At 46.1% G+C, this 14,139-nt stretch overlaps 1 protein-coding gene across 1 annotated transcript in view; it reads right to left on the bottom strand.

Moving 5' to 3' along the window:
- Positions 1-12,121: 12,121 nt before the first annotated feature.
- The window catches only part of LOC126540950 (L-sorbose 1-dehydrogenase-like), a 75,568-nt gene continuing 73,550 nt past the window's right edge, over positions 12,122-14,139 (bottom strand). Inside the window, exon 16 of the mRNA XM_055076471.2 lies at positions 12,122-12,329. Within this exon, the coding sequence (XP_054932446.1) occupies positions 12,185-12,329 (145 nt within the window). The 3' untranslated portion in view covers positions 12,122-12,184. The remainder of the gene's footprint in view (positions 12,330-14,139) is intronic.

The following is a 14,139-nucleotide window of genomic DNA, read 5'->3' on the forward strand; positions in this document are numbered from 1 at the left end:
CATTGGGTGCCTACATATTGTGCTGCGTCCCACAAGCCGCATTAGACCGTAGTTACTATCCTTATACAGCACTCTTCGACTATGGCGGCGTTCAACTTTTCAGCTCCTTTCCGCAAGTGCCGAACTATAATCAACACAAAATTGTATGTCAATCGCTTGTAAGAGCCCATTCAAGCTTCCCCCATTCGTGGAGGAATGTTGTGTAGCTAAGTGAGTGAGTGAAAACTTTAGTCTTTCAAGGGTTTCGCGGTTACGAGGTCTCCGTCGTCTTCATCTTCTTGGCGCCGGCGACTTGAGACTCCTCTTCAGCAAGGGTGGGCCCCTATTCCAAGGCTCCACTGAGTCGTGCTGCATCGCTCGCGTGCTGCACTAGGGCCCTTTGGGCCGTGAGCTCGCTGCTGGTGAGCCGACTCTCCCATGGCTCCGCACTCGGGTGTTCGTGTTTGTGGAATGCTTTGTTGCGTTCGCACTCCCAGGTGATGTGGTAGAGTGTAGGTTTGGCACCGCACCAAGGGCAGGTGGCCCTGTATTGTGTCGGAAACATCTTATTGAGCACGTGTAAGTTGGGGAAGGAGTTTGTTTGTAGTCTGCGCCAGCTGGTCGCTTCCTCCTTTGTGAGGTCTTTGTGTGGTGGCGGATATCTAATTCTAGTTCCTCTATGTAAGTTCAGGGTCTCTGCGTATCCCTCCTCGCAAGCCTGTAGGTGGGTCTCTGGGGCATTCGACCGCCCAGCTCGGAACGCTTCGCCTCGAGCTAGGCTGTCTGCCCTTTCGTTCCCCCCTATGCCTACGTGACCCGGGATCCAGATTAGTTTGTGCCTGGGCTATTCTTTCTCGGCGGAGGTGGCTCCGCTGAGTATTCTGAGGGCAGTTTTGCTGATTCTGCCTCTCGTATAGTTCCTGCACACCTCTTTTGAGTCCGTCAGTATGTTCAGAGATCGGCCTGTTCTATAACCTTCCGCTGCCGCCAGCGCTACGGCAATCTCCTCGGCCTCCGCTGTGCCAGCGACTTTTGCCGTGGCATACGTGATCGGGTTTCCTTCCTTGTTAACCACTACCGTCGCGGCCACGCGTTCTCTTCCGTGTAGATATACGGCGGCGTCCGTGTATACTGTATTGTCTAGCTGGGCTAGCGTTCTCTCAACGTATTCGGCCCTAGCTTTTCTCCTGTTTTCGTGTAGGTTGGGATCCATATTTCTCGGCAGTGGTCCCACATTAATGGTTTTCCTGAGGTGGTCCGGTACGTCCGCGTATCTGTCTGTCAGTCCGCTCGTATCCCGACCCAACCTCCTCAGGAGCGCTCGTCCCGTAGGGGTGCCTCTCAGTCTCGCGGTTTGCGTACCCAGCAGAGCCTCGGCGAGCTCGCTGAAGGTGTTGCTGATGCCCAGCTGGAGCAACTTCTCGTTCGACGTGTTTCTCGGTAGACGCAGAGCCGTCTTGTACGCCTTCCTGAGGATGGTGTCTGCTTGCTCTCTTTCTGCCTTGGTCGTCACGTGGTACGGCAGGGAGTACGTGACTCGGCTGACAATTAGGCTGTTGACTAGCTTGAGAGTGTCGTCTTCTTTCATTCCGTATCTCTTTTGGGATACCCTATTGATCATGCGGCCCACCTGTTCCGCCGCCTTGCTCAGCAGGCTAATGGTGTGGCTGCACTTCCGGTTGCCTTGTAGCCACATGCCCAGAATCCTAATCATGTTCTTCTCCGGGATGTTGTGTCCCTCGAGGGTCACCTCCAGTGTCGCTTGCGCAGTGTTCTGTTTCGTATTACCATTGACCGTGTTTGCCACATTGTTTCCGAAGTCTTAGTTGATCTTCGCCTTTTAGGTGCTAAGCTTGGCATGCAAATCCATGCGGAAGTGTTCACTGAAGACGCTGACTTGACCCGGACGAACCTGTATTTATGCGGATTTGAATCACAACACTCTGACCTGGTACCACTTATCTTTATTCCTGTATTACTGCGGAGCATGGCACCACTGCCCTATGAATATCCCAGCATTGTCCATCATGAATTTTACGCTGGGCGTGATGGAAAATGTGCTGGACATGATTGTGGGTATGGTGGAATTAGTTGTGGGTATACTGGCTGGATGGTGGGTGTAGTGATAGATTGTGGGATGTAACGGTGGGATACATATTGGTTGACCTGTGTAAATGGTGGGTGAATGATGAATGTGCTGGGTGAACGATGGGTGTGCTTTATGGAGAGTGGGATACATAGTGGGTGAATGGTAGACATGCCGGGTGAACGTATGTGTACTGGGTGAATGGTGGGGTACATAGTGGGAGGACAATGATTGTATATATGCGACAGCGAGAAAATAATATGTTGCTTATGGAATAGTTGTGACACAGTGATGACGTCAGGTTCACGATGTGCTCCATCCATTTCTCAAATAGTATCGCTGCAGTCCCATTTTTTATATAAACTTAGGTTCACACGTTCTTTTCTAACACTATTTCAAGTTATTCTTAGCCTAAATTATGAGCTATTGTACCCCGCCTAGTTTTTGTCCAGTATTACTATCTTTTAATATTGTAACAATTTCAGTATTTCAGTATCCTCGCGGCAAACGGCAAATTGTTCTGACACAATTTCTTATGTAATATTGGCACAAATGATAATCATACACGGGGGCATAAAGAGAGAATACGAGATTAAAAAATTTTCCCGAGTGATAGCACAACATTCTAAAAACACTGAAGGACAATGTTATTTGAGGCAGCCACGCTACAATTGTGCACGGTTGCACAATCGTTCTGTGTCCTGTAGATCTGCAAAATTTGCGCAAATTATATTGTTTACAATGCTTTCTTTCGATACACTGTCTGGACATTTACATCTGTCTGTGTAGTTTCGAGATGCACACAGTTCAAAAAATACATTAGATCACTTTGGCGTATTCCGGTATTTTCTAGTTTAAACTCCAGCACAGTCTAGTGCTGCCTAGCATGCACACCGGAGTGGTATGCTGTCATCTTGTATGCATACCGGGATCGTGCAGTGATACCTGGTGCGCATGCTACAGTAGTATAGTGTTACTTGGTGTGGTACTTGTCTGGCGCACATGCCAATGTGTTGTGGTGTAAACTTGCCCTTTGCACAGCAACTTGTGCCTTGGTTTATAGAGGCCCTTTCTGGTTTGTGTATGATTGTTTTTAATACTAATTTGCCTGCTTTCAAATGATCACAGCTAACATATTGATATTTATTTTATTTATTTCAACATACTGCAGTCGCGAAGGGCTATTGCAGGAATGCAGAGTAGAGAATAAAAACTTAGCAAAGAAATAAAGTGAAGCGAAAGACGATGCAATGCAAGACCAGTGATAAAAATATAACATAGGAATTCAGATGGTGACAGAATGAATGACTTGGTAAAGTGTTGCACAGTTCTATAGTGTTGCCAAAAGCAATATTTAAATGTTTCGGTGGAGTATTGAGAAGGAGACATATTCAATCAGGATGGTGTGCAGTTGATGTAGGTGAAGCAGTTGTGATGATGCAGCTGAGTTAAGAATTTTCTAGAGAGGTAGACAGCATAGAAAAACTTCAATGATTTCAATGTCAGTCAGTGTCTCAGTCAGTTTTTTTTTTTTTGCAGGAAAATCACATCATCCTGCGGTGGGCAGAGACTAAAGGCATGATTGCCTGACGAGGTCTCTGCCCCCGTAACAAAAAGAGCAGTCTACAGCAGTACAGTAGAGAGCAGGTAACAAAAAAGAAGCGGCGTTACAAATAGTACACGCATACAGCCTACATCGTACATACATCATACATCCTATACAATATGAGTGTACTTAAGCACTATGGACAATTTATTTTTAAAAATCACATTAAAGATTCGCTCATATCACAAAAATACTTAAAAGGAAGTCAACAATTGAAACGACAATTTATCTTTATCAATGTAGCTTAACAATTTCAACGGAAAACAATATTGACCGCAGTTGACGTTTGAACATTTTTCTGGGTAGGCAGAAATCCAAAATAGAAGCACAGTTATTTAACATGTCTATTACCTGATATGCCAGATCTTCTTTTCCATAATTTTTTCTGACTTTTTTATTTCTGCGTTTGGGGTTAGGGATATCATATAGCGCCAAGACAGGTGTATAAATACTGTGGAGTTTCTGTTTATAAATTTGCTGTGCCAGTATCCATAAATAGACTTCATTTGCAGGTAAAACATAAAATCTAGGAAAATGTGGTTGCGTCGGCAGCAAACTAATAGGGCCAGTGTGGTTCACAAAAATCCGGAGGACACAGGAAGATGGATTGTCAAATTAAACATTTCAAAGGAACAAATTATTACAAAGGAAAAAAAATTACATGAGATTGGCGCGTGAACCTTATGACAGGAAATATGAGCTCAATTTTGACATCGCATACATTAACATTACCACAATATATTCAATGTCCAGGAAGTTGCGCATTTGCTTGCGAGAGTGCAGGGTACATGTCAAAGCTGCTTCATAACTTGATGATACATTCAATATATAATATATACAATTCCAAGCTGTGTCAAATTACATTAAGATTGTCTTGCCTTAAATACCCTACAACGCAACTTTTACAACAAAAACAAAAACTTCGATTATTATTGCAGGTTTTCCATGGCACAAGCAAAAGTTCCATGGGAAATACTTAAGTAATGGCGGACAAACAACTGCGTGTATATTATGCTTGTTTTATCCTAGTCTCCAACTTGCACGTGGATGACTAATATGAAGCTCTAAAAAACACATAGCTTAAAAAAAATTGGAGGACGTTTAAGCTGCGCCTTCAATAGTGGAACGCGAAAGCGTTCCCGTCAACCCGCCAAGGGGTGTAAGACAATGCGCTACGGCGCAGCGATCACTTACGAGGCGCCCCCCATCGGACTTTGCACCCACCAATCATGCGGTGAGCGTCGAGCAACGCAGCGTTCGGCGCGGCCACGAAACCTGCGCCTGAGCAAGCGGAACGAACCAAAGAACACGGTGTCTCGGAGGGGGAAACGGTTTACGCGAGCCAAACGTCATGATCGGCACGGGCAGAGATAGACAGATAGTGATCTAAAGAAAGGAAGGACGCTTGATTCTGCAACCCGTGAGGGAGCATGGGGAATGTCGTCAGGGGAGAGGGAGTCCGGGCCGTGACGCGCCTCGCACCTGTCCCCGCACAGCCCCAATGCGCGCGTGGCGCGCCACCTGTCGGTTACAGCGCCGTACATTGAGAGGAGGGGGTCTTCTGTGTTTGCCGCAAGATGGCTTTGCGTGTGCGGAAAGTGCAGAAAACATGTAACGGAAACGTACTTCGCTACGCTTTGACAGCAACTTCTGTAATTTACATGCTCATAATTACCGATATGCACAGCAGTATAGCTTTCTACGGCACGTTTGTAAGGCAACACTGCATTCACTAGAGGCGTTTTTGTCCTACTTGGAACTATCGAACTCATGGCTGAGTGGTAGCGTCTCCGCCTCACACTCCGGAGACCCTGGTTTGATTCCCATGCAGCCCATCTTGCAAGTTGTTTTTATTGATGAATTGTCTTCTGGGATTTTCCGCTCACGGCCAACGCCGCCGACGCCGACGACACCAGCTTTTCTGCGACACGAGCTCCTCAACGCTGTCGCGTTAACATATTGATGCAATGACTAATGCATGTGTACCGTTCGTACACTTCCTAGAAAGGCATGAAACAAAGAACGGTTATGATAATGAAAGTTTCTGATTCTAGCTTTTATAAAATCAATTATGAGTGATGTGCTGAAAACCGGTACTTGGACCTAAGATTCGTGTTTCATATTGGATCAGTTTACTTACGTTACAATATAGTAAACACTATGTGGCCACCATGAGCGATCGGAAAGCGCGTTTCCCCCTCTTGGCCGGCGGAGAGGGGAGGCTTCGTTCCGGCCGCGAAGCTCTCCACATCTCTGTAAGGTGCCTTGTGGATGTCTCGTGCTGACGATGCCCCCTCGGTGAGCGCATATTTCACCCCTCATCTTTTAAGAGGTTCAATACATACAAGTATTTGTCTAGCAAACCAGATTTTTTTTTCAAGGGAATTTTCCACGTCTCAGTAATTTCTCTCGTCGTATTCGAGTGCTGATTGCCGTGTTATAGTTTGTTAACGAAGCTTTCCCTCAAGTCTAAATATTTTAAGGCAGTTTTCCTAGCCTCTAAAGCCGCTCGAGTTCGCTCTTCTCCTCGAGCGGCCATTTTTCCTAGAAAGTATGCCTTCCAACTACTCCGCCCTTAAACTGGCTCTCTCAACTACTACACGCAGAGACAAAGCAACAGCGCGCGCATTAGATCCCATAGATGAGATGAATACTTACAATTATTATTAGAGTTATAATTATATTCGAGTGCTGATTGCCGTGCCATCGTTTGCTAACGAAGCTTTCCCTCAAGTCTAAATATTTTAAGGCAGTTTGTCGTGTGCGTATCATGGCCACGCACGCTTATATCGCCTTCCGTTTCTCTACCACGGGATGCGCTTTAAAACCACGGCGCTGTAATTTTGCTTCAGAGACATTCCTTCCCTCCCTTCTTCTCCGCCCTTAAACTGGCTCTCTTAACTACTACACACAGAACAAAGCAACAGCGCGCGCATTAGATCCCATAGATGAGATGAATATTTACAATTAGTATTAGGGTTATAATTATATTCGAGTGCTGATTGCTGCGCTATCGTTTGTTACCGAAGCTTTCCCTCAAGTCTAAATATTTTAAGGCAGTTTGTCGTGTGCGTATCATGGCTACGCACGCTTATATCGCATTCCGTTTCTCTACCACGGGTGCGCTTTAAAACCACGGCGCTGCAGTTTTTGCTTTTCTTTTCTTTTTTCTTCTCCGCCCTTAAACTGGCTCTCTTAACTGTACTGGCTTAAACTGGCTCTCTTAAACTGGCTCTCTTAAATGTACGGCGCTGTAACCGACAGGTGGCGCGCCACGCGCGCATTGGGGCTGTGCGGGGACAGGTGCGAGGCGCGTCACGGCCCGGACTCCCTCTCCCCTGACGACATTCCCCATGCTCCCTCACGGGTTGCAGAATCAAGCGTCCTTCCTTTCTTTAGATCACTATCTATCTATCTCTGCCCGTGCCGATCATGACGCTTGGCTCGCGTAAACCGTTTCCCCCTCCGAGACACCGTGTTCTTTGGTTCGTTCCGCTTGCTCAGGCGCAGGTTTCGTGGCCGCGCCGAACGCTGCGTTGCTCGACGCTCACCGCATGATTGGTGGGTGCAAAGTCCGATGGGGGGTGCCTCGTAAGTGATCGCTGCGCCGTAGCGCATTGTCTTACACCCCTTGGCGGGTTGACGGGAACGCTTTCGCGTTCCACTCTTGAAGGCGCAGCTTAAACGTCCTCCAATTTTTTTAACGCTATGTGTTTTTTAGAGCTTCATATTAGTCATCCACGTGCAAGTTGGAGACTAGGATAAAACAAGCATAATATACACGCAGTTGTTTGTCCGCCATTACTTAAGTATTTCCCATGGAACTTTTGCTTGTGCCATGGAAAACCTGCAATAATAATCGAAGTTTTTGTTTTTGTTGTAAAAGTTGCGTTGTAGGGTATTTAAGGCAAGACAATCTTAATGTAATTTGACACAGCTTGGAATTGTATATATTATATATTGAATGTATCATCAAGTTATGAAGCAGCTTTGACATGTACCCTGCACTCTCGCAAGCAAATGCGCAACTTCCTGGACATTGAATATATTGTGGTAATGTTAATGTATGCGATGTCAAAATTGAGCTCATATTTCCTGTCATAAGGTTCACGCGCCAATCTCATGTAATTTTTTTCCTTTGTAATAATTTGTTCCTTTGAAATGTTTAATTTGACAATCCATCTTCCTGTGTCCTCCGGATTTTTGTGAATCACACTGGCCCTATTAGTTTGCTGCCGACGCAACCACATTTTCCTAGATTTTATGTTTTACCTGCAAATGAAGTCTATTTATGGATACTGGCACAGCAAATCTATAAACAGAAACTCCACAGTATTTATACACCTGTCTTGGCGCTATATGATATCCCTAACCCCAAACGCAGAAATAAAAAAGTCAGAAAAAATTATGGAAAAGAAGATCTGGCATATCAGGTAATAGACATGTTAAATAACTGTGCTTCTATTTTGGATTTCTGCCTACCCAGAAAAATGTTCAAACGTCAACTGCGGTCAATATTGTTTTCCGTTGAAATTGTTAAGCTACATTGATAAAGATAAATTGTCGTTTCAATTGTTGACTTCCTTTTAAGTATTTTTGTGATATGAGCGAATCTCTAATGTGATTTTTAAAAATAAATTGTCCATAGTGCTTAAGTACACTCATATTGTATAGGATGTATGATGTATGTACGATGTAGGCTGTATGCGTGTACTATTTGTAACGCCGCTTCTTTTTTGTTACCTGCTCTCTACTGTACTGCTGTAGACTGCTCCTTTTGTTACGGGGGCAGAGACCTCGTCAGGCAATCATGCCTTTAGTCTCTGCCCACCGCAGGATGATGTGATTTTCCTGCAAAAAAAACTGACTGAGACACTGACTGACATTGAAATCATTGAAGTTTTTCTATGCTGTCTACCTCTCTAGAAAATTCTTAACTCAGCTGCATCATCACAACTGCTTCACCTACATCAACTGCACACCATCCTGATTGAATATGTCTCCTTCTCAATACTCCACCGAAACATTTAAATATTGCTTTTGGCAACACTATAGAACTGTGCAACACTTTACCAAGTCATTCATTCTGTCACCATCTGAATTCCTATGTTATATTTTTATCACTGGTCTTGCATTGCATCGTCTTTCGCTTCACTTTATTTCTTTGCTAAGTTTTTATTCTCTACTCTGCATTCCTGCAATAGCCCTTCGCGACTGCAGTATGTTGAAATAAATAAAATAAATATCAATATGTTAGCTGTGATCATTTGAAAGCAGGCAAATTAGTATTAAAAACAATCATACACAAACCAGAAAGGGCCTCTATAAACCAAGGCACAAGTTGCTGTGCAAAGGGCAAGTTTACACCACAACACATTGGCATGTGCGCCAGACAAGTACCACACCAAGTAACACTATACTACTGTAGCATGCGCACCAGGTATCACTGCACGATCCCGGTATGCATACAAGATGACAGCATACCACTCCGGTGTGCATGCTAGGCAGCACTAGACTGTGCTGGAGTTTAAACTAGAAAATACCGGAATACGCCAAAGTGATCTAATGTATTTTTTGAACTGTGTGCATCTCGAAACTACACAGACAGATGTAAATGTCCAGACAGTGTATCGAAAGAAAGCATTGTAAACAATATAATTTGCGCAAATTTTGCAGATCTACAGGACACAGAACGATTGTGCAACCGTGCACAATTGTAGCGTGGCTGCCTCAAATAACATTGTCCTTCAGTGTTTTTAGAATGTTGTGCTATCACTCGGGAAAATTTTTCAATCTCGTATTCTCTCTTTATGCCCCCGTGTATGATTATCATTTGTGCCAATATTACATAAGAAATTGTGTCAGAACAATTTGCCGTTTGCCGCGAGGATACTGAAATACTGAAATTGTTACAATATTAAAAGATAGTAATACTGGACAAAAACTAGGCGGGGTACAATAGCTCATAATTTAGGCTAAGAATAACTTGAAATAGTGTTAGAAAAGAACGTGTGAACCTAAGTTTATATAAAAAATGGGACTACAGCGATACTATTTGAGAAATGGATGGAGCACATCGTGAACCTGACGTCATCACTGTGTCACAACTATTCCATAAGCAACATATTAGTTTCTCGCTGTCGCATATATACAATCATTGTCCTCCCACTATGTACCCCACCATTCACCCAGTACACATACGTTCACCCGGCATGTCTACCATTCACCCACTATGTATCCCACTCTCCATAAAGCACACCCATCGTTCACCCAGCACATTCATCATTCACCCACCATTTACACAGGTCAACCAATATGTATCCCACCGTTACATCCCACAATCTATCACTACACCCACCATCCAGCCAGTATACCCACAACTAATTCCACCATACCCACAATCATGTCCAGCACATTTTCCATCACGCCCAGCGTAAAATTCATGATGGACAATGCTGGGATATTCATAGGGCAGTGGTGCCATGCTCCGCAGTAATACAGGAATAAAGATAAGTGGTACCAGGTCAGAGTGTTGTGATTCAAATCCGCATAAATACAGGTTCGTCCGGGTCAAGTCAGCGTCTTCAGTGAACACTTCCGCATGGATTTGCATGCCAAGCTTAGCACCTAAAAGGCGAAGATCAACTAAGACTTCGGAAACAATGTGGCAAACACGGTCAATGGTAATACGAAACAGAACACTGCGCAAGCGACACTGGAGGTGACCCTCGAGGGACACAACATCCCGGAGAAGAACATGATTAGGATTCTGGGCATGTGGCTACAAGGCAACCGGAAGTGCAGCCACACCATTAGCCTGCTGAGCAAGGCGGCGGAACAGGTGGGCCGCATGATCAATAGGGTATCCCAAAAGAGATACGGAATGAAAGAAGACGACACTCTCAAGCTAGTCAACAGCCTAATTGTCAGCCGAGTCACGTACTCCCTGCCGTACCACGTGACGACCAAGGCAGAAAGAGAGCAAGCAGACACCATCCTCAGGAAGGCGTACAAGACGGCTCTGCGTCTACCGAGAAACACGTCGAACGAGAAGTTGCTCCAGCTGGGCATCAGCAACACCTTCAGCGAGCTCGCCGAGGCTCTGCTGGGTACGCAAACCGCGAGACTGAGAGGCACCCCTACGGGACGAGCGCTCCTGAGGAGGTTGGGTCGGGATACGAGCGGACTGACAGACAGATACGCGGACGTACCGGACCACCTCAGGAAAACCATTAATGTGGGACCACTGCCGAGAAATATGGATCCCAACCTACACGAAAACAGGAGGAAAGCTAGGGCCGAATACGTTGAGAGAACGCTAGCCCAGCTAGACAATACAGTATACACGGACGCCGCCGTATATCTACACGGAAGAGAACGCGTGGCCGCGACGGTAGTGGTTAACAAGGAAGGAAACCCGATCACGTATGCCACGGCAAAAGTCGCTGGCACAGCGGAGGCCGAGGAGATTGCCGTAGCGCTGGCGGCAGCGGAAGGTTATAGAACAGGCCGATCTCTGAACATACTGACGGACTCAAAAGAGGTGTGCAGGAACTATACGAGAGGCAGAATCAGCAAAACTGCCCTCAGAATACTCAGCGGAGCCACCTCCGCCGAGAAAGAATAGCCCAGGCACAAACTAATCTGGATCCCGGGTCACGTAGGCATAGGGGGGAACGAAAGGGCAGACAGCCTAGCTCGAGGCGAAGCGTTCCGAGCTGGGCGGTCGAATGCCCCAGAGACCCACCTACAGGCTTGCGAGGAGGGATACGCAGAGACCCTGAACTTACATAGAGGAACTAGAATTAGATATCCGCCACCACACAAAGACCTCACAAAGGAGGAAGCGACCAGCTGGCGCAGACTACAAACAAACTCCTTCCCCAACTTACACGTGCTCAATAAGATGTTTCCGACACAATACAGGGCCACCTGCCCTTGGTGCGGTGCCAAACCTACACTCTACCACATCACCTGGGAGTGCGAACGCAACAAAGCATTCCACAAACACGAACACCCGAGTGCGGAGCCATGGGAGAGTCGGCTCACCAGCAGCGAGCTCACGGCCCAAAGGGCCCTAGTGCAGCACGCGAGCGATGCAGCACGACTCAGTGGAGCCTTGGAATAGGGGCCCACCCTTGCTGAAGAGGAGTCTCAAGTCGCCAGCGCCAAGAAGATGAAGACGACGGAGACCTCGTAACCGCGAAACTCTTGAAAGACTAAAGTTTTCACTCACTCACTTAGCTACACAACATTCCTCCACGAATGGGGGAAGCTTGAATGGGCTCTTACAAGCGATTGACATACAATTTTGTGTTGATTATAGTTCGGCACTTGCGGAAAGGAGCTGAAAAGTTGAACGCCGCCATAGTCGAAGAGTGCTGTATAAGGATAGTAACTACGTTCTAATGCGGCTTGTGGGACGCAGCACAATATGTAGGCACCCAATGTAGGTCGTGACATCAGCTTTTATTTAAAGGCAGCATATAGATTATTCACTGTTTTATTTGTTTTTACTCTTGAACCGAGTTGTCCTCGATAATCATGGCGGCTGCACGGTGTCCCATCATCATAAGTGGTGCATTAAGGTTTCCCGCTGGAAGGTAAGGCATCGATGAGGCATCCACAACGCGCAGTTTATTAACGCCGCCAAGGACCCTGCGAAACGGGTGCAATGGCACAGAATTAGAAACAGCATATTAAGAATTTCACGTGTAAAGTTGCATTACACTAAACAGAAATTAATCCCACTTTCACCCCCCCCTCTTTCGAAAGAAAAACTCCTCTTATCAGATATACGCGAATTCAAGAGTCATTTATTTACTTATTCAATTAGCGTTGGCAAGTGGGTATAATCCTAATAAATACGGTAGTACCAGCAATAAAAACAATACAATGCATTTGACAACCACATGACTGACGTAGCATGGATGTTGTTTCTCACAAGCCAGATTCGGAGCACCACTTCTCCAAGCGATAATGTCTCTAATGCCGACAACACAGTGCGGAAGACTATTCGAATGCAAAAATGTACTGGGAGTAAATTAGTCATGAAAACTTTTGGTGTTTTAAAATCGAATGCCGACTTTGTGATTCACGAACTTGAAGATGGAATAACTCTTCCAACTTTCCTATTATCCGAATACAGCCAGTTTCAAGCAATTGGTCTAAAAGCGTCGAAAGGACAGTAGAGCTGTATACTTTGTTTAATAAAAAAAAGTAGCAGTTTCACCCGAAAGGCGAAACGTCAATTGCAACAGCAAATTAGTAGATATCTATACGAAGTAAGGATAGTTTTATCGGCCCCTGAAACTTGTAAACATTCGCGTACTAAACAAATTACAGGCACGGTGTCGCGCGCACACAAGTAAACATGAAAACATCTACCTCGATGACAGCGGAAACTCGCTGTCAAAACGCTGCAGTGAGGAATCGCAACAGTAGCAGTGATCGAATTGACCTCCGTGCGTCTCTCGCTTGAACGCGCACAAAACGTAGAAAGCACAGAGCATACGTTATTGGGGGCGAGCTCCACCACTGGAAAAGCTGGCGCCACCGTCGGCGTGACGTGACATGAGGGATAACCTGGATAAAGCGGCCACGTCGGCTGCTTCGGAAGCGCCGAAGCGAGCTGAAAATGAAAGCTTAAAGTCCCACCTGCGCCGCGGTTCTGATTAAGTGGTGAGGCTTTACCGCCTTGGGCACCGGCTTGACAATGTTTCAAAGTGCTATAATAGGTAGTGGCTGCCCTTGGAGGCGTGCAGCATGGTAGGCTACTGCTCGGTGCCGCAGTGCCGGACGTACGAAACGGAGCCCAGTGTCAGCCTTATTCACACGTAGCCGCAGGGCAAAGGAGCTGCGTGAAGCTTGGCTGGCGAAACTTAGAACCGGCAGATAGCCATCGGCTACAACTCGGGTTTGCAGCAAGCACAGACGCGAGGAAGATTTGTCCTACGGCGTCGGGACTGCGTGATGTTCGGTGGGTATAAGAAAACGCGCACTGAGACGCTCGCCCTCGCCCGCTGCCCCCCGGCAAATGCCATGCGGTTTGGTCTATGAACTTGTTGATGCTACATACCGGCAAGTTCAGTGGAACGGAAAGGGAGCGGTAAGATGCACATTAAAAAAAGGGATGGCATATGGTCATGCTTGTGTTATGAAATAATACACTGGATTACGAAAAAGAAGCAGAAGGAAATCACACGCTGAGAAGACCGATAAACATACAGTGCGATGCTACTTGCGAAATAATATTGAAGTGTCCAAGAATTTAGAAGACAAGAAAAGATTGAATCGTCGCGACGGCACATCACAGTCGCCGTAGGCGTCGAAGTCTCTATAACGAAATTATTTTTGAACAGTTCTGATGGCGTCCACGCTACAATGGGTGCTGGGTATATCGTAAAATGCTCATATGCTGCGGCCTAAAGCTCACAGCACGGTGCGAAAACGCGCTCACAGCGAAAGC

Source organism: Dermacentor andersoni, chromosome 2, assembly GCF_023375885.2.
Source record: "Dermacentor andersoni chromosome 2, qqDerAnde1_hic_scaffold, whole genome shotgun sequence".
Taxonomy (NCBI): Eukaryota; Metazoa; Arthropoda; class Arachnida; order Ixodida; family Ixodidae; genus Dermacentor; species Dermacentor andersoni.